This window comes from Acinonyx jubatus, chromosome D2 (genome assembly GCF_027475565.1).
Source record: "Acinonyx jubatus isolate Ajub_Pintada_27869175 chromosome D2, VMU_Ajub_asm_v1.0, whole genome shotgun sequence".
Taxonomy (NCBI): domain Eukaryota; kingdom Metazoa; phylum Chordata; class Mammalia; order Carnivora; family Felidae; genus Acinonyx; species Acinonyx jubatus.
The window spans coordinates 30,217,805-30,238,359 of NC_069393.1; the positions used below are offsets into that span (position 1 = coordinate 30,217,805).

Sequence of the window (20,555 nt, forward strand, 5' to 3'; positions counted from 1 at the left end):
ACACCCTTCCCTCTCTCCTCTGCCCCCACAAATCCTTGGGCTGGCCAGCCCTACCTCCCCCAGGAAGGATGCCTCACCTCTAACTTCAGGACACCTGCCTTAGTGCTTGTCCTGGATCATCCTCTCCCAACTGGTAAACATCTGCAGACTTGCATCTGGGACCCATGTGAGGTGAACTTAACAGGAGAGGTATGTTGACAACCCCTCAGGTCTGGCACTGAGCTGGGCAAACACTTCTGAACTTAACTATACCTTCACCACCGAGAAAGCTTTGCCTTGGGATTCTCCCTTTGTAAAATGGGGGTCCGAGGCCCTTTTGGGGAATGCAGTAAATGGTGAGCTAGTATCTGTCCTAATATTTGAGTTCACAGCAAGAACCATGCCCTCTGCGGCCAATATGTAATGAGTCCAACTAATAAGGTCTTACTGTTACCTGAAATCAGCCTTGAACCCTGGAATCCACCTTGACGATGACCACGGCTGTTCCTTTGCTAAGGAGCCCCTTTCCCTGGCTCTGCGCCCTGCCCCAGGCTTCCATCCCCATCACCCAAATACCTCTTCCCAGTCAAGAACCTTCAGGACCCCCATGCCCCACAAATGGAACCCACCCTCTGCCACCTGGCGTTCCCACCGAAGGACCTGGGTCCGACCTCCCTTTCCAGAAGCTCCTCATACAACTCCTCGAAGTTCCCACCCTCTAGCCAAGCCAGACTGCTCACTGTTCCCTACAAACTCTCTTTACTTTCCCACCTCTGTGTTTTTCCTGGCCCTATTCCCTTAGCCTCAAAAACCTCTCTCACTAATACCCTATTACAAGGCTTTGTTTGCAGGCTGCCTTTCCACGAAACCTCTGCTCATGTCTTCAAGTGAGCTTCAGCTTCTGGCCTCGAGCCCACCCCGGCCCCTGTCCGTCACGTGTCTGCCCCTCCGTCCAGATGCCTGCTCTGCGTGTCTGTGTCTTACGTAAGAGTTAGTAACCCGTTTGTCTCACCCTTTCTGGCGAGGTGGAGAGCTCCCTGAGGGCAGGGATCGGGTCCCACAGAGGCGGGGTGGCATATTACAGAGGGCCTGGGAGGCCAACAGACTCAAGTGCACACTCCAGGACAAGACTTGCTGGCTGTGAAACTCCAGGCAAACCAGTGCTGCTCACAGAGCCTCACTTTCCCCTTCTATGAGTGACGTGAAAACACTGCCTGGCCAGAGCCGTTGAGGAGATCAGATGCAGTCATTCATTTGACAAATACCTCCTCAGTATCTGGTACACGCTCACACTGTCTGAGGATATGGTGGTGAGCAAGACGGAGTCCCTGACTGCCCCGAGCTTACACTCTCGCGTGGGGAGAGGAGCAGTAAACACAGACAGATACCTGCGACCATGTCAAGCAGGAATACTGCTCTCAGGAAAAGAAAATGGTGTAATGGCAGACCAGGTAATTGAGACAAAGACCACTTCCTAGGGTGGTCAGGGAGGGCTTCTCAGAGGAGGCGACGCTCAGCGGAGACGAGAATAAGAAGGAGCAGGGCATGATGCTAAGATCTGGGCAAAGGACAGCCTGGCAGAAACACAGGCAAGGGCATGGTCTGATGGGACACCTGCCAGAGCTCAGTCGTTAGCTCCCTCCTCCTCCCTCACCTTCCTTCCTCTGCAGCGCGTTACATAGACAGGCACAGCACACAGTGAGTAAAGGTGTGCCGAAACCGACCTGACAGAATAAGGAATCCTGGGGATAAACTGGCACGACAAAAACGCGTGTCTTAGCAAAACACATTCAACCAGGATGAGGCAGATGCCGGTGAAAAGGCTACTGAATTCAACCTCACCTCCAAAGATAATGACCTTCTGCCACACTGGTCTCTCGGAATAAACCACAATTTCCTAACCTGTAAAGGAAGGCAGAGATCACTCGTTTCAGCCAGTCACCACATTTGCAGCCCGGGGTTTGTCGGAGCTCCAGGGCCAGGCCCCTCCAGGGTATGCTGTGTCCCTGGCTGCCTCATCAGCCAGAGCCACGGCTGCGTTTCTGGAAACATTTGATTTCCATAAACTCCTCAGTCTCGCTGAACTACCAGGGCGCTAACGCTTTCCTACTTGAGCGACACAAGCTCTTGATGCCACAGAAGGTTCTATTTGGTTATCTCTCTGAGGCAGAACTTTTTTTTTTTTAACATTTATTTATTTTTGAGACAGAGAGAGACAGATCATGAACAGGGGAAGGGCAGAGAGAGAGGGAGACACAGAATCGGAAGCAGGCTCCAGGCTCTAAGCCATCAGCCCAGAGCCCGACGCGGGGCTCGAACTCACGGACCGCGAGATCGTGATCTGAGCTGAAGTCGGGCGCTTAACCGACTGAGCCACCCAGGCGCCCCGAAGCAGAACTTTTTAAGTCTTCTGCCAACAGGTATTTTTTGAAGTCGCATATTATCCAAGTGACTTTGATATTTCTCTTCACCTTCAAAAAAAAGGCCTACTTCAAGCGCCAGTGACACTAGGGCAGTCAGGTGTCAGTGGCTCTACGCTGGAGGGAGAGGTGAAGGATGCTCTGAGGGCTGCGAGGGACCCCAGAATTAGGGTGGGGGCTGAGACAGACAGGGTTGCTCCCAGGCTCCACAGAAATCTCCATTTCTAGATGGTTGTGCTAATATTTCCAGTCCCCTTGCTGTGCACCTCTTCAGGGGTGCGGGACCCCCAAACTCATCAGAAACCCTTTATCCACCTCCAAACAGCCTAGACCTCCCTATTTCTGTTAAGGCATGACCAGGCCTCAAACTGCATGCTCCCACAACCAATCAGCTGCGCACCCCCTTCCACAGCCTTCCGTGCAGGTCTCCTGCCCCCCGGTCCCACTCAGGACAAAGCCACACCAGCACAGGCCCAGCACACGGAAGGTGCCGTTCCCTGCTTTCCCTCCTGCTGCTCACACATCTGTCTTGGACCCAGCGGTGACCCTCCCGAACCTTACCTGGACCGTGTGACTCCCTGCTCAGAAACTACCAGATCAAGTACAGCAGAGGCACTCAGGTCCCATTTAACGTACTGACCGCAGATGCCGAGCGTGACTCTTGCATCTGAAGGCACGTGTGTCCGTACAACATGGGTCTGCTGTCCACAGCCGGTGACTTCCCCGGATTCCCAGCCGTCAAAACAGTCTATCCCATGCTGTTGGTTAACACAGGGGTAAGAACGTGAACTCGGCAGTTGGAGAGCTTGGGTTCAAATCCCCTCCCGTGGAGCTGCTGCTTAGCCCTTCTGTGCCAGTTTCTCTCTCTGAATATCAGGAATAACAGCAGCCACCTCACAAGGCTGAGTGGTGAACAGATCACAGGCTCACAGGGAGGACTGGACAAGACATATATCAGAGACAGTCTAGCACACCGTGGGCATTAAGTAAGTGTGGGCTCATCGTTATTCGTCGATCATTTTGACTCTAGGTGATTTTCATTCTTAGGCTGTCTTGAGAACCTAACCCCTGCATAGCTAGTGATGAGGGAAAAACTGTCTAAAGGTCTGATGTACAAGAGAAGCCACTTTAACTTTCTTTCTCAGTCAACACAACTGTATATAAACTTTGTTGAAAAGCTTGATTCATTGCCCACCACGTGTGCACTGTACATCTGCTTTGTAAATGAGTAGCCTAAAAAGAAAAAAACCACCCTGATCTTGAGATAGTGATCAGTGCCTCTACTCCCTGCATTCCTTTAAAACTCATAATCCCTGCCTATATGCTAATCTGTAATCTTTGGAGCTTTTCCAAGATGTAAAAACTAATGACCCTGTAGAAACTGTTCATTCTCCAGAGCACTTTCTTCCCTGTAAAGAGCATGTTTCCCGGGCAGCTGTCCTAACTTGGCTGGAATAAAACCCTCTCTCTTACTTTTAGAGATTCTAAAGGCTTGTTCATTTTGTGTCCACATTTCCTGGCGTAGACGGCGGGATAGCAGAGCGAGGTGCCCAAGGTTACCTGGGGGTGCCGTGGAATCGTGCGCTCAGCGCCAGCAAGGGCCCCTTGCGCCCCTCTGACTTCAGGGCACCTCACAGGGGAATCTGTGAGTTCTCCTGGTATACAGACCTCCTCACGTTAATGGTCCTGACTTTCATTTGAGCTGTTGAGGGTTACTGGTAATGTTCTTTAGGTGGGAATAACCTAGAGTGGCTGGAGTGGATGGGGTGGTTGCTTTAAATTGCCATTGTTCTAATTGATGTTATTAATGTAAGGCTTGAGTCAATTTTCTGGCTAGAAATACAAGAGACTGAACCACTCAGCTCTGAAGAGACGGGACCCTTGCTCCTTCTGGCCAAATGCTGCTTTCCAGTGACTGAAAGCCTAGGGGAAAGCGTCTGAGGATATTCTTTGAGATGTGTAGCAGTCCTATAGGAATTCCCCATCGCATAAAGTAATTAACAATTGGCTTGTCCGGGGACACACACATAAGGATTGATCATCCAACGCTTTGAGCCCCCTCGGTGGTCTTAGGCCTTGCTGGGAGAGACTGAGACACATAATAGAGAGTATCATGCCCCTTTGAAAGTGACGTTCACAAGCACCACCCTCTCGATCCACCACACTTAATATCCTTAGATTTTTCTCAAGCCTTATTCCCAAACTGAAACTAAAGTGAATGGGGGAGTCACGCTTCAAAAGCGGAACAGCTCCCGGAAAACCAACCACCACTCACAGGAACCCCAGCAGGCTGTAGGTACAACACTTAGGGAGCCTCCACATGCAAGTGCTTACTTAAATGGGAAAAGGTAACTTTGGATAACCTGAGGTTCAGATGGTCCAAACAAGGTTCTTCTGACATGTCTAAACTAGTTTTCTAGCAAGCACAATTAGAGAGAGCCGGCTGTTAAGACGAAGCAACCCAAAACGAAAGGTGTTCAGGTCACTTGGTGAAGCTCCTGGCTTTTGGGGGGGAACCAATGCCCATTGAGGCCCTCTGGGCTTCATCTGGCTGTTTGTTGGTGCAGCTCTTGGCATCTTTGGACAGAACTGGTCGTGTTCTCACTGAAAAAAGAGAAATAACTAACTAATGGATCTATAAATGATAATGCTATCTTGCAATGAGGTTTGCTTTCGTAAAAGGGAGGTATCTGGAAATCGGGCCTTTGATGTCCTCTCCACAAATATTAATGAAACAAAGGCTACATTTTGTTCGCATCTTGTTTGTGCGTGTGTGTTATAAATGTGAGAGATTTTTTTCTACCTTCAGATGGCACTGCTAAAATTAATTGGTAAAAGGGCTCTACCTAATTGGTTAAAAGGCAAGCGCTTATAAGAACCGGGCATTCTAAAACTCAGAAAGATGGAGGCTGATGCAAATGTTTTTCAAATTCATCGGATCTGGGAAAAGATTCAGTATTAAAACTAGCTTCAGTTTGTAGGTTCAACTAAAATACATATGTCTTTTGGAGTTACCAACATCGAATACAATACAGATAATCAACTCCTATTCTAGCTGAGTTTACTGGTTACCTTCATGTTTTATCTGTTGTAATCGGTCAGCAGAAAATGACTTAAAATGATGGTTAATTTCGTCTGTCTCATGAAGTTTTCATGGGTAACTGTTAAAAATAAACAGGTTGAGGGGTGCCTGGCTGGCTCAGTTGGAAGAGCACATGACTCTTGAGCTCTTGAGCTCAGGGTCATGAGTTTGAGCCACGCGTTGGGTATAGAGAGCACTTACAAATAAATTAATTAATTTTAAAAATAAGTTGCATAATTAAAAAGGTTTATAGCTTTCAAAATCTTTGGTAACCTGAAACTTCGAAGTGTTGCTAAGTTAAATGATAAGCTGGGTTGAATTCACTGGATATCTAAGTCTTTTCCAAATAAGAGAGAACACTAAAGCACTGATTCCTGAATGTAGATTTGCCTGCTTTGGGCTTCTGACTGCAGAGAAACTCAAGACACTTGGATCTGTTGGTAAATGTGCTCTGTGCTTTACTGAAAGTTGTCCTCTGAGAAAAACAACACACGTTTCTAGAAATTATGAAATGTGTCCACAGATTTCCAATCTGAAGACTTCTGGTGGAACAGACAGGTCGCCATCAATCACCACTTAGCTTTCACTGGAGTCTGAGGTTTCTAAAGGTGAAAGTTCTGATAAGTGCAATTAGGACTGCTGGGAAATGATAAGGAAAGCAACTCGGAATGCAAGGAACGTAAGAGATGTTGTTGATAAGAAAGGTGTGAGGAATGGGATTACATTTTCATGAAGGAAGAAAAAAAAATCTGTCCTAAAATGAGACTGGTTATTTAGAGAGAAGGCTTAGAACAAAATATGAATAAAAAGGACAGCTTGAAGGAACTAAGGTAGACTTTATGAAGCCAATGCAGCCCCTTGGAAATGTTGGCCTGATACTTGCTTACAGTGTTCCCAGCAGCCTTACCAGGTAAATAAAGAATGTCACTTCCTGGCAGGTGCAGGAACCTCAGAAGATTTGGGGGACCTTGAGAAAAGGAATATACTCAAATCTATAGGTATTGCAGGAAAATCTGACAGCAAGTATTTGATTTGGCTTCTGGCCTTGAGATGCTATTAAAAGTTCAATCTAAAATTCCTTAGAAAAAGTTGCACAAAGCGGATTACAGTGAACTTATATGACCGAGGCACGTGGGTGGCTCAGTAGGTTAAGTGTCTGACTCTTGATTTCGGCCCAGGTCATGACCTTACGGTTCATGGGATCGGGCGCTATCAGCGCTTGGGATTCTTTTACTCTTCCTCTCTCTCTGCCCCTCCCTCGTGCACACACTCTCTCTGTCTCTCTAAACAAACTTTAAAAAAACTTATATGACTAATCAATAGTGCTTATGAACATAATGAGGCCAAATGTGTTAAAACTAGACTTGCTTTACAAACAAATTCATCTTAAGGCTATTTTTGGTAAAAATCAGGGTGACTGTAGAAAAAAGGTGTTTCAGTAACACACCTTTGTGTTAGATATTAGATTTCAATACTACTCGTTATAAACTACACTAGATCCTGATTTCTTCTAGTGTCCTCCAATGCCTGGCTAACATCCTCCTCTCCAAGCTAACATTTTGATTTTTCTCCCACGGGTCTTTCTGACCCGGAATCATTTGAGAACTAAAACTGCCCTTTTTTCCTGAAGCCCTGCAAACTGAACCGGATGTAAAGATCGCTACAATAGCTCATGCATAGGCAATCATTGTGCCCATTGCCCAGTGGGCCACGCAAAGATCATCAGAGCCGTCCGAACCACAAGCCAGGATCAGAAGGAGATGGCATCAGGGTAGACTGCTCTCCCAAGATTCAGGACCAGGCCTGTGTTTCTATGCTTCTTTCCTTTTACACTGTAGTATTAGAAGACAGTAAACCCACCTGTTGGCTTTCATTTCTGCCTTTATTACATCCTGGTTACTCGCTAATGTAACTAACATAATGTCAAATACGTCCCTGGTACCTCATTCCAACGGGAACTTGGCTAAAATGTTCATGACCTCTTGGACAGGTTCTAATATTCTTTATCTTTCTGGTGTTTATACATTATGAGGGGCCTCCATTAGGAAAAACCTCTCCAGAAGTACCATCTGACTCAAATGTAACCTGCATTATATATAACACTCAATGGATAGACCCTTGCATTTCTATAAACTTAGGTGGCAATTTATCAATTGCCAATGAAAGCTCCCGGCTACATACAACAGGAGGAACTTAGTTTAGCTTGTCCAACATGCCAAAACACCCAACGTGCTCACAAACCACATTTTAGTGGATGGAATGGCTCAAGACAAAATTAAAAAAAAAAAAAGGGTTATCTACCAGTGACTCTAATTTAGGAGTGACTTGGTGGATTTAGCCACCTCCCAAATCTAACTTTGCCATATAATCCAGAAGATTCTGAGGTAACTATGAATCAATGGTCTTCTTTACTAACTGCAGAAACCCAGAATGTACAACCCCTCCCCCCATCTGTGGAAAATTGCCAAAGATTCCTGTAACTTATATAAACGTTCAACTACTGTCTCAGTGCCCAAACTTACGGACAACTAGGCTTAAGACAGTTTTCTTTTCAGATTTTATTTTTAAGTAATCTCTATGCCCAATATGGAGCTTGAACTCATAAGCCCGAGATCAAGAGTCACACTCCTATTGGAGTGCCTGGGTGTTAAGCGTCCGACTTTGGCTCAGGTCATTATCTCATGGTTTGTAAGTTCGAGCCCCGCATCATTTTTTTTGAATGTTTACTTATTTTTGAAAGAGAGAGAGAGAGAGAGCATGAGCAGGGGAGGGGCAGAGAGAGAGGGAGACAGAATCTGAAGCAGGCAGGCTCCAGGCTCCAGGCTCCGAGCTGTCAGCACAGAGCCCGACGCGGGGCTCGAACCCACGAGCCGCGAGATCATGACCTGAGCCGAAGTCGGATGCTCAACGCTCAACCGACTGAGCCACCTAGGCGCCCCCTCTCTCTTACTTTTAGAGTTTCTAAAGGTTTGTTCATTTTGCCTCAACAGGACTCCACTGTAGAAACTACTTTAGGTGACACTCGAGGCCCTCAGATCTGAAGCCACCCTCGGCTCCCTTTACCCTCCCATGTCACAGCCTGGCTGTCCCCGTCACAAGTGCCCGCTTGCATGCTGCCATGTCTTTGCTCACACAGAAACCTCACCTAGGATGGCCTTCCCCTGATGCGTGACCCACACCCACTCCCCTAAACCTGCTCCATCCTTTAAGGTTCAGCCACAATGCCACATCTTCCGTGCAATCCCCTTAGCACGGGCGCTAAGCAACGCCCAGGGCATAAACACCCGAAGACAGGAGAGGCAGAAGTCCTCCTCACTTGATTCATTTTTCGTTCTGCAAGTATTTCATACGTTCATGGCCTCCTTCCTGTACAGGGCACTCCACCTCCCACAGGGCCTCCCTGGAGGCTGCTCAGGGCTGGACCAGCTCTCACAGATGGGCAATCTCCTTTCTGCAGACAGAAGAATGAGGGGGGAGGACTAAGTGGGGAGCAGTGAGTGTTCTGCACCCACACCTGAGAGGCTGAGGGCATCTGCCCATCCACCCCTCAGATGCATTCTGGGTGCCACGGTGTCAGCACCACAGTGACTGGGGACCCAAGACACAGGTTGGCTGTGCTGGAGGTTGCCCACCAGTGAACCCCACTCTTGGCATCCGTCCCCCATGGGGCTAGAGTGGGGGCAGGTGGGACTTCTGGTCTTTGGAGCTCCCAAAGTTCTAGAAGGGGATTTGGGGAACCCCAATAGAGAGACCTGGGCCACATCTGTTTGGGCTTTGGGGTCCTCTCCCACCAGGGCTAGAAACAGTCCTGAAAAAGCCTCAGGATACCAGCTAACCATCCTTACCCCTAGCAATTCCAGAACTTGCCAATGTAACCCCAGAAGGGCCTTACAACTCCCCCTCTGCTCCCACAAGACACTATGCCAGGGAGGAAGGGGTCAGGGTACAGAGGACAGGGCCGGAGGAAGCCTGGCTTCCCACTGTTTACCTGTTGGGTCTCATGTGTTGCACACTGGGCACATGTAATACCTATCGTTTCTTGTTTGTGTGTTTTAATCAAATGTATATAGCTATAGCACCCTGCCTTCCCAACTGAGAGGTAGGAAGCTGAGGACAGCAGATCAAAGGCTTCCAGCCCTCGTAGCGAACGGACAGGTGGCCTCGGCCAGGCTGAGGGCTCCCCTGTGAGGGCCCACTCCCTCTTCCACACATCTGACCTGTGCCTGGCTGACCCTCAGGCCAGGAGACAGGTGAGCAACACACACATCCGTCATCCCCACCAGCATCGGCCTCCTGGGCTCAGGGCCGCAAACTCCCCTCCCTGACAGTGTGCCTGGGAGAATACGTGTGTCTATCTGCCTCCCCCTCCACACTGGCCACTCCTGGGCCACTTGGTTCCTCCAAGTGAGGTACACACAGTAGGTGCTCAATGTGGTGTTTCTTAAAAAGGGGCAGTATCTGACCTGAGAGAAGGCATTCTTCAGATTTAGTGAGTATATTTAAGTGCTTCCTAAATACCCCTGCTCAAGAAAGGAGCTGCAAACTCAGATCCTGTGGGAGTCAGCTAGGAATGTAAATACAGGACGTGAGCTGGGCTGAGTGGAAGCCCCGTCAGGACGCCAGGACATAGGCACTCATGCCAAGCCAACACTCTGGTCAAGCCTGGGTCTCAGTTGACACTCAACTGTCGGCTGGTGACAGGGCGCCATCTGCTGGTGGGATCAGGAGGAGACAAGCACTCACCCCAGCAAAGTAGGGGTGAGCCTAGGAGACAGGGGAAGTAGGAGAAGGGGGATGTGTCCTTTCCTTCTGTCACTAGCTTTGGTCTGCCCACCTGACCATCTCACAGCTCGTGGCCCAGCTGCTCAGTTCCCTGAGGATGGGTCACACCACACTCATATTCATTCTTTCTCTCTCTCTCTCCCTTTCTCTCTCTCTCTCTCTCTCTCTCTCTCTCTCTCTCTCTCTCTCTCTCACACACACACACACACACACACACACACACACAAACCCAAGCCAGCCCAGACAATGCCCTTCCCTGCCCAGCCACCCAGAACCTACCAGGAGAAGGAAGTTCTAGAATATAATTCATAAACCACTGGTTCTCAAAATTCAAGGCAGGGGAGAATCATACAGGATTCGTGTTAAAATGCAGGTCACCCAGCCCACCCTGGGATGTCACCTTTAAAGCTCTAGAATGGGCTCCATGAATCTGTATGTAAACAGAAGCAGCCCATGGCGGCTGTCCCCATCACCACCGGCGACACCTTAAATGACCAGGCAGATATTAGCCTCTGATAATTTTCCTCCTTTTCAAGGAACAGGGCTGGCCCCACTGTGGTTCCAACCGGTGTGAGCCAGAGGCCAGCATGAGGGGGAGCAGGGGCTCCACGTTCTCCCCGTCTCCTTCCCCAGGTCCTCAGTGGGAAGGGTCACCTAGAGCTGTGATGAAACCGGCCCCACCTCCCAACACCTGTGTCACACCCTCAGCCTTAGCTCCAGCTTCTCGAAAACAAGGGAACTCCTAATTCAAAAGCAGCACGGCGGAGGGGCAAGCTGAATGCCTCCGTGCTACTGAACACTTAGAAACCTTGGACTTAGAAAGGTCTGTGGCTTGGTTTCTGCATCTGTAACACGGGGATATTAACATCACCCCTCTCACAAAGTCAGCGTGAGGATTAAATGGCGCAACGCCTGCAACGACGAGCTGGCAACCCGGCCTGGTGTGTGACAAGAGCAAGCTGCACGAGTCAGAGAGGAATGTCAAAGACACAGGGGCAGGAGGCTACCGATGCTCTGCTGGCCAGGGCTGGCATTCCCAAGGGGCTCAGGCTGAAAGGCCTAGAAGAGGTCAGGAATGCAGCTCTTGGCCTGCCTGAGGGAAGCTGAAGCCGAGAGCCCCGCGGAAAGCGGGGGTTTTGAAGGACTACCTTCAGAGAAAGACTGGACTAGGGATAAGACCCGCTTTTTCATAATTAGAACGCTGCTTTGTCTTTGCCTGGGCACTGAATTAAAAAAAAAAACAGGGGCACCTGGGTGGCTCAGTCGGTTAAGCACCAGCTCGTAGTCTTGGCTCAGGTCTTGATCTCAGGGTAGTGAGTTCAGGCCTCACGTTGGGCTCTGAGCTGGGCGCGGAGCCTACTTTAAAAAAACCAAAAACAACAACAAACAAATCACCCCCCTGAGATTTGGAAACCACAGGTGGGTGTAGGGTTTGAATATTCAATTCCCTAGAGGCCCCGACACCCCTTGGGCTGAGAAAGATGTGTTTCTAACCCAGCGGCAGGCAGGCATCTGCTGCAAGCAAACACAACCCTTCAGAAGCACATGCCCTCAGTCCAGGGTCATGCAGGCCAGGCTCCATCAGGCAGGAGTATAGGGTCCCAAATTATATCAGATCCACCCAGAACAACCCACTGTGAGCTAGAGTCAACAAGAACAGGAGATGTGGGCCGCTGAGAACTCCCTGTGATAAAGGTAGTACAAAAGATGAAAAAAGACAAGTATAGTCAAATGATTAAAGAAATAAAAAAAGAGATTAAACACATAAAACAGAAATAAGATATTATTCCCTTAAGTCAGATTTTTTTAAAAGAAAAGGTAAAAGATTTATCAGATCTGAAGAGAAAGCAGAGTATATGAAATCAGGTTTTTTAAAGAACCAAACAGAACTTTTGAAAATAAAGTAGGTAGCCTTAAAAATTAAAACTCGATGAGGGGTTCGAGAGCAGACTAAACACAGATGGACAAACAAATAGTGAACCAGCAGACAGATCTCAAAATGTAGCAGAGAGAGGAAGAGAAAGGAAATATACTAGTGCAACGGTGGGACGCACAGAATGGAAGCCCCAAGAGGAAGTGCAGGCAAAGAGACCCCGAGGGATAGGGGGCAGACACACACCCTGAGCTAATGACTTGGAACTTTTGTGAAATGAACACAGATGGGAATCCGCAGGCAGAAAGTACCAAAGACCACAGAAAGGTGGTCTCAGACACCTGTGCCCGGCACACAGCGGGCCCCGGGCAACGCTGGCTCCTTCCTCTGCAGCTCGTGCTGGGCACTCCTTCCCGCCAGCTCTGTCAGGCCTCTGTCCCAGCCGGCCATGCCCTCCCTTCCCACACTCTGCCGGGCCTTTCCAAGCCCCGTTCCTTGGCAATGAGGATCAGTTTTTAAAAGTCATCCCCAAAGGCCTGGGATTCTCTCCCCTGGAGAGAAGTGGGGTGCAGGGCCTCGAGGCCCGCCAGTCTACTGGCCAGAGGGAACAGTGAGGTCAGACAGAGGCCCCCAGGGGCTCAAGGACCCAGGAAGCCCAGATGTGCATGAGGCCTTTACCAAGAGAAAGAACTAACCTGAGGACACAAGGAGTGGATGGAGAGGAAAGCCTGAGTTCCTGACTCTGCACAAACTCAATCGAAAATGCTGAGGAGAGGTGAGGGGCTGGAGAAAAGTGGCTTCAACTCAAGCTGAGGGGCAGACCAGGGGGCCAGAGGGAAAGGAACCCACTTCTCGGAGGATGAAGAGGCCTGCAGTGGGGAGACAAGGGCTGGGAACCCCAGCTCAGGTTGCAGGAGGAGCGAGCCTGGCTCCGGAGGGCAGCCACAGGCGCCTGGCCGAGCGTGTGTGGAGCTTTCCAGGGTGATCTACCCGGGTAAGGTGAGAACCTGTAACTGAGCTCTCCCAGCCGGGTCTCTACTGGGACCTTCCACTCTGCAGAGAGACACCTGCGGCTTCTGAGCAGCCATCCTAGGGCTGCACCCCGGACCTGCGCATGGGGAGGCAGGGAGCGGAACCCAGCAGAAGGGAGAAGCCAGAGAAGCCCATTCCACACCCAAGGGCTTACACAAGGAGCTACCTCCGTAACTCTCATCTGTTTTTGGGAAGGGGGTGGTCCTCTCCCTAAAATCTATCTTCGCTACTTAAAAGAGTAATATGCGTATCACAGAATGTTCTGAAAATGCACAATAGTATTTTCTAACATCCATTTTGTGTCTCGTTTTATTTCCTTTCCATTTTTTCCAGTATACACACATTTAACATAACTGGTATCTGTCTGTACCATTTGGGATCCTTGCTTTTTTCCAAGTCATCTTATACGGAAAGATTTGCCAGTCTTCATTCAAGCACGTAATGAAATTCCATGCACCACTTTTAACAGCTACATAAATTGCATTGTACAGCTGTAACAAAATTTATTAAAGTGATTACCCGCTGCTGGCTTTTTAGGCTGTTTCAGGTTGTTTGCTGTTTTACATGAGAACCACACTGGGTTCCTTCACGCATCTTTCAAGACCCACTTCCATTCCCACCTCTTCCAGAAAGCCTTCCTGGATGCCTTCAACACCTGGCAACATCTCCCACCTGTGAACTCCAACCACCTGCGGTGTGTGTCTGACCAGGGCCAGCATGGAGCCCTTGTGTCACTTGCTGCTCTCTGTCCCACAGTGGTGGGCTGGGACTCCACGACTCTACTGCACAGAACCCTTGGGAGCCCCCCAGCACCCTGCACACAGTGGATGATCAGTACATACGGACAGCTTAGACCCCAGACCCCTCAGACCACAGGAGCCCAATGAGCTCCACTTGCCAAAGGGCCCGGGTTGCAGGTGCCCACAGTGGCCTGGTCTGACATTTTGCTTCTTCACTGGGCACCAAAAAGGTAATCAACCAGCCTCCCTCAGTCTGCCCTAACTTTAAAGACACAGTCATCTCCCCGTGAAAGTCTGGAGCTCCAGTCAAGACAGCCAAGGCTGAAAGGTTCGACTCCCCTCCCAAGATGACTAAAGCTTTGCAGCGTGCACAACACCGGGGACCAGCAACGGCCCAGGTCCCCACCCCAACACAGCATGGCAGGGAAAGTTCCCGGGCTCTGGGGTCGGACACTCAGGGTTTCAATCCCAGTACCATAGCAGCCAGGCAGGGCAGCAGACGCCTGCCTCGGGGTTTTCAACGGACACGGCGCCGGGCAGTGCAAAGGGGCTGGTCACAGCACACCCCACTCTAGACGCCCTGTGCACCGCACCCCTGCAGGGCGGCCACTCTTCACAGAAATCTGCACCTGGCCTGCACAGAGAACTGCATTTGCAGTCTCTGGCCCACAGACATTTAAGTCGAGACTCCATGTGGCCTTCCAGGCTCCCCAGCTGCAGGGCACCATCCCCCCAGCTCCTCCATGCCACGGGGACAACTCTGTGGTGCTGCCATGCATGAGATCCCAGCGCTGCCTGGGACATCAGCCTCCCAAAGTCCTTTCGCTAACAACACCGACTCCAGGAAGTCAGAATTTTGTCCTCCCGCCTCTGCCGCCCCTCCATCCTTGCTCCCATGACGCATCTGGAAGAGGCTGAGCTGCACGCGTGTCCCTCTCCCCGGCAGCATTTTAAGGCAGGGGTAGGTTATTCACTGCAGAGACTTGCTGATTTGCACCGAACTCCCCATCTGAAGACAGCGTGAAGACACCCAGCTTGGTGGCCGGCTGACGGCTGCAGGAGGCGTGTTTGTGGCCGAGAGGGACTTAGGCCCCGCCCCTAGCCCTCAGAGACTCACTGAACTACCTGAAGGCAACACCTTACAGACCCCCCCATTCCCCTGAACTCCCTTGACGAGGTGGGCACAGTTAACACCCCCGTTACATCCATGAAGAAAACCAGCTTAAATCAGAGGTTAAGCAGCCTGCTGGGGTATCGGGCGGGCTATTTGGTGGTAGACTGGGGATTCCAATCCAGGCCATATGAGAGGTGGCGAGTCTTGAACACCAGGGTAAGTACAACCGCCTTAGCGGCCAGCACAGCAATCCAGGCTGCTTTTCCTGAGGGCCTATGGCCATCAGGTCACCAGCTGAAGGCTCCCCCAGAACCTTGCCTCCAAAACCGACGACAACTTGCAAGACCGTCTGCCACAGATGATGCCTCTCCCCCTTCAGCTCAGTTTAGCAAACGCTATGTGCGCACAAGGTGTCTGGCACGGCTCTGGCTCTTGGGGCACAGGGGCAAAAGTCCCTGACCTCTAGGGACACTGCATGACTGCTACAGAGGAGGAAGGGAGCCAGGGGTGGATGGTGTAGGGCTGAGGGCTTCCTGAAAGAGGCAATGATCTAGCTCACCTTGAAGGCCAAGTGACCCTCCACTTTCCGGGCTACCACGCCCTGTCCGGGAGCCTCAGACACGCCGGACCAAAGGCTGCGCACAGAAATACTCTATCTTCCCAGTCCCTGGGCTGTTGGTCGGCCAATAACCTCCATGGAAACGCTCCTTGGAGAGACACAGACACGCATGGGCACAGATATCCCGACCTACCTGTGAATTCATCTCTGGGTGCCAAAGACCCAACTCAAATCCCACTCTATGTATGCAGTCATCCCCAAGGCAGGAGTGTGCTCCCCTCCTCTGGGTTCTCACAACATGTCAGTGGCTCTAAAGGGGCACACACATGCCAGCGGGAGACACACACGCATACACACACATGCACATGCACACAATCCTTGTACACGCGAACAGGCAATAAATATCTGAATTCAATCACATAGGATGGTTTGCTTAGATGCTTGAAGTCTTGGCATAACTGTCTGGCCTAAAATGCCACGACCAAGTCAAAGCAAAAAATACGTAAGACACAACTGAGGTGAAACGGTGGTGTGAAAAGGGGCCTGCAGGCTGAGGGACCTGGGAAAAGTCCACTTTGCCTTCGACCCTCACGTCCTCATCTGAAGACCAAGGCTGGTCATGCTTGGCGAGTGCCCGCTCTATCACAAGGCCACTGTGCAGAGTCAATATGGCACCACTCATGAGGCACCTGCACAGGGCCTGGTACACGGGGCTACTCGGCAGTGCCAGCTATTGTCACCTGGGTCAAGGGCACATAACACACTCAGAGTCAGCAGCAGTGCAAGGGCAGGCAGATCGGCTCCCAGCAAGCGGGAGCCCTCACATAGTGTTTTTCAAACCTCTTTGTCCGCGGCCATGATAAGTCTCGCACTGCGGCCTGGTATACACAAACTGAACAATGACCGCAATGAGATTCCCCGGCACACTTCTCCTCGTGATGAGGGCGCACACGGACACGGTCTCTTTGCTCTTCTCTTTCGATTTCACATCTAAATTGATTTCGCACACCGCCTACAGGGTGCCCTCACTCACCCAGGGTATCAGAGCCGCTCTCCACGGTCTCGTTGACCTTCCTTGCAACTCTGGCCACGGCCTCACCCATCTTCTTCAGCATGCAGGCGAGGGGGTCCTGCTGCCGGCCACCAGGCCGGTCTGCTGCTCACAAGGGGGCCTGTGCCTGGGGAAGACACAGGGCCATGAAGCACCTGCCCCCCCCCCCCCCCCCCCAGCCAGGGACCCATCCCTGAATCCACCCTCCCGTGGGACCCAGGCTGCAGGAAGCCTGCAGGGAAGGGCCCAGGCCACTCACTTCCTCCCAAGGGGCCCAGAGACCAGGCCACATGCAGCTCGGCCTTCGGAACAGCCGATGTGCCCATCAGAGGGTGGATCCACACGTGTGACCTCACCGGACACAGGGCAAGTGCCTGAAACAGTGGCCAGGCGGGTGTGAGGGCGCAGGTATGTGCTGCCTGTGACTCACTTAACAGGCGGAGCAGAGGGGAGGAGGCGGAGCACAGCTCTGGGCTGGTGCCTTGTCCACAACCACCAGGACAGGTCCCCTAGCTCCCAGTTCACCTCACCCGGTACCTCTGCGGGGTCCCTCTTGCTTGCTGGGGAGTGGGGACACAGAGGCAACTGCAGCTGGTCTGACCAGTCAGAGCTCAGTCTGGTTGGTCTGTGGCCTCTAAGAATTCCCTTCCCACCTGTCAACATGGAGGGAAGGCTACGGTTTTATACGGCTTTAGCCAGCAGACCTGATGATCAGCCTGGTGCAGAGTTTATCCGCCAGAGCCAGAAGGAAAAAGAGGGGGTGGGGTGAGGAAACAAGAGAAGGGAAATTGGATCACTGGGGGAGAAAAGGCTTAAAGAAGCTTGTGGAACACAATCAAAATTCTTAGGTGGCAAAGACATGAAGGAGCAAACCAGACAGGTCTCCAACTCCCTGTTTATTACAGAGAAGGAAACTGAGGCATAGAGAGGGACCAGATGACCTGGCCAAGGTCAAAGAGAGTAAATGGCAACAATCTGGCCAGCTCAGCTCCACATCCAGTGCTCACCTCTTTACAAAAGTTGCCCCCAACACCGGCAGCAGCACCCCAGGGACAGAATGAACTTGGGGCCAAGGTCAGTGCCCATTCCCAGCTTCAAAGACAGCTAGGTTGCTCAATGAACTCGCCCCGAGGGTCAGAGGCAGAAGCATGTGAGGACAGAGAGAAGGGGGTGAGGGTAGTGCTCGGAGTTGCTAACAGAGACCATGAAAAAGGCCCTATGTGCTCAGCTACACAGGAAGGGCAGGCAAGGCTGAGCTGGGGCTGGCCAAGCCCCCCTTCCACTGAGTGACAGGGGTGAATTCCATGTATGGGTGCATCTCACCAAGGAGGCTGACACTGAAGGTTTGAGACACACAGTGCAGCGGAAAAAGACCGTTTTTTGAAGACAGGTCTAGTGCCCAACTCTGCCATTTATTAGTTCAGAAGCCCTGGGAAAGATTCCTAACTACTCTCAGCTGTAGTTTCTTCATCTGAGAAGGAGATCTTAGTAACACCCACCTCACTGGATTCATATGAGGACTGAACAGAAATACATACATCTTTCCTGGGCCCAGGGCCCAGGACATGTAGGTCTGAACAACTTATAAAGAGAATAAAACAGTACACATGCAGACATGACACTGGCCTCTAATCCCAGTTTCATACCCATGTGACTTTGAACAAACAACTCAGTGGAACTCATCTTTGAGGAATGACTAGAATCTCCCCCTCTACCTCCAGGAAGTCCTCCCTGATTGCCTCGGCCCTCAGTGCTTTCTCCTCCCTCTGAGTTTCAGCAGCACTTAAGGTCTTAGCACAAGCCACTTGGGTTGTTTATGAGCATTTTATAGTATACATATTTGTCTCCCCAGTCAGCCTGTGTGCAGCTTGAGACAGGGAGCAGATCTACACTGTGCTCTCCCCCTGCATTTTATACCACATGCTGAATACAGGTGCCTAGTTAGTATCCTTCGGTGGTGATGATGATGATCAACAGCCACCATTTGGGTTTCAGATCTACATACAAGACAAGCCAGTGGATTCTTACAATAAATCTAAGGCACTGTCTAAATGAGAAGGGTCCTATAGTCAAATGCCTACAAGTGCTAGGTAGCCAACTTGCATAAGGTGGGCCAGGGTGGTACAGTGGGGAATAGTGGTGACTATGGCAAACTAAACCCAACACCTCCACCATGCTGCCCTTAGGACCATCCCTTAAGCCTGAGTCATAGCAATGTTGTCGGGGTCTCGGCGACTTACTCTAACCCCTATGAATGGGAAAACTGAGGGTCCCAGAAGGGAGGTAAATGAGCTAAATGCAAACAGAAACCTAGGCCTCCTAATCCCAGCCTAGGAGTCTCCCTACTGTTCCAAGTTCCTTCCTTGCCCTATCTCCAGTATTTGTCATCAATAATCACAAACATGTATTGAGCATCCACTAAGGTATAGGGCATAAGAATGAAGAGGACAGAAATACAGGACATAGCTCTGACTTGTGATTTTCACGGAGAGCTTTCTAGGAAACATACCGAGGCAATCCTGGCCACACGGCACAAGGGCAAGAGAAGGTAGATCTCTAAGCCGCCCAGGGTCTGTGCTAGCCCTGATGGGATTCCCTAGGCTGATTTACTTTCAACCAGGCCCTATACTTACAATTCTACTAGCTGTCACCAGGTAAGGTGGGGACAGGGCGGGGGTGCCATAGGCCATTGAGCCCACTGATGAAAACCAGTCAAATTAAAAACCTCACCCCTGGTGGCAAGCTAAGACACTCTATGGTGTGGGTCGGAGAATGGGCAACAAAGCAGGAACAGGAGTGACCTGCAAAATCTGGGAGGCAGAGCAGATAACTAGGAGGAAGGGCCCCGTACAATCCAGAGGATGCTCTGGGTAGCACAGATGTACCCTAGACCTCCAAGAAGTTCCTGCTGCCTAAAATCACCACCCTCACTAACTGGCCAGGAAACCCCCTTCCCCTCACCTCCCCTCCCCTCTCAAGGGAGAATTCCTTCATAAAGTCCAGCTGATTGTCCCTCTCCCAGGTCAGATGACAAAGGCTTGTCCTTCTGGCACAGAAAGGACTGTGAAATAGGAGCCTGGCAGGGCCAGGTATGGCATAAGGCCCAAGATGGGAGCAACGGGCCCAGACTGAGGGAAGACCAGATGGGATGATGGGAGCCAGTACTGGGTCCCTAAAAGGGCACTGCAAGGTTGTCCAACTTCACTGACTGCTCCCTTTAGATCCAACCCAATACTAGTCCTCTTTGACAAAAGAAAAAAAAAAAAAAAAAGGAAGATATATTTAGCATATAACAACCCCCAAAAGGAGGTAGAGATAAAAATAAAGTTGCTCCTGTTTTCTGTTTTTGAGAAAAATAGGAAACTTTCTGGGTCACATAAGTGGCACAGAGAGCTATGGACCTACTTCTAATTGAATGCAAAGGGCCCTAGGCATGGCTGCCCCCAGGGTATCAGGGCCCCTGTCTATATAAACAACATGAGTCAGCCAAACTCTGCATGTCAGCACCATTCTGGCCACCAAATCTCTTGCAATCCTACAAAAGAAATGTTATGCTGGCCAGTGGAAGCAATCAGCATGCAAGGGAGCCCTCCTGGAACCAGAACCCACCTACAGGACCCCAGGATAGCCCCACAGGGTCAAGTCTGGGCTCCTTGAGGCATCTGGCCAACCCCACAGGCAGAGGTGATGGTAGAAGGAAGTCAGAGTGTCCCCAAGGGACTGCCTCTGCTAAGGGAAGCCGTAGCTAATTTCAAGGCGAGTGCTCCAAATCGTGGAGACCCTGGAGCACAGGGTCCAAAGCCATACTCGCTGCTGTTACCCCAGCAACACATTCCTCTCCATACACCCCCACCTCCCCTTTCCTCAGAGTGTGCATCATAGTCTCAGGAAATGTTTAAATCCAGCAAATATTTTCTGGGCAC

At 50.7% G+C, this 20,555-nt stretch overlaps 1 protein-coding gene across 9 annotated transcripts in view; it reads right to left on the bottom strand.

The window, feature by feature from the left end:
* LRRC20 (leucine rich repeat containing 20) overlaps nucleotides 1-20,555 on the bottom strand; it is a 110,581-nt gene that overhangs the window by 63,111 nt on the left and 26,915 nt on the right. For 8 of the 9 annotated variants that reach the window (XM_015063387.3, XM_053207639.1, XM_015063386.3 and 5 more), the window contains exon 2: nucleotides 16,615-16,759. In XM_015063387.3, the coding sequence (XP_014918873.2) occupies nucleotides 16,615-16,696 (82 nt within the window). In that variant the 5' untranslated portion in view covers nucleotides 16,697-16,759. Of the gene's footprint in view, nucleotides 1-16,614; nucleotides 16,760-16,891; nucleotides 17,007-20,555 lie in introns of all 9 variants that reach the window. The other variant, XM_053207634.1, reaches the window with a different exon arrangement.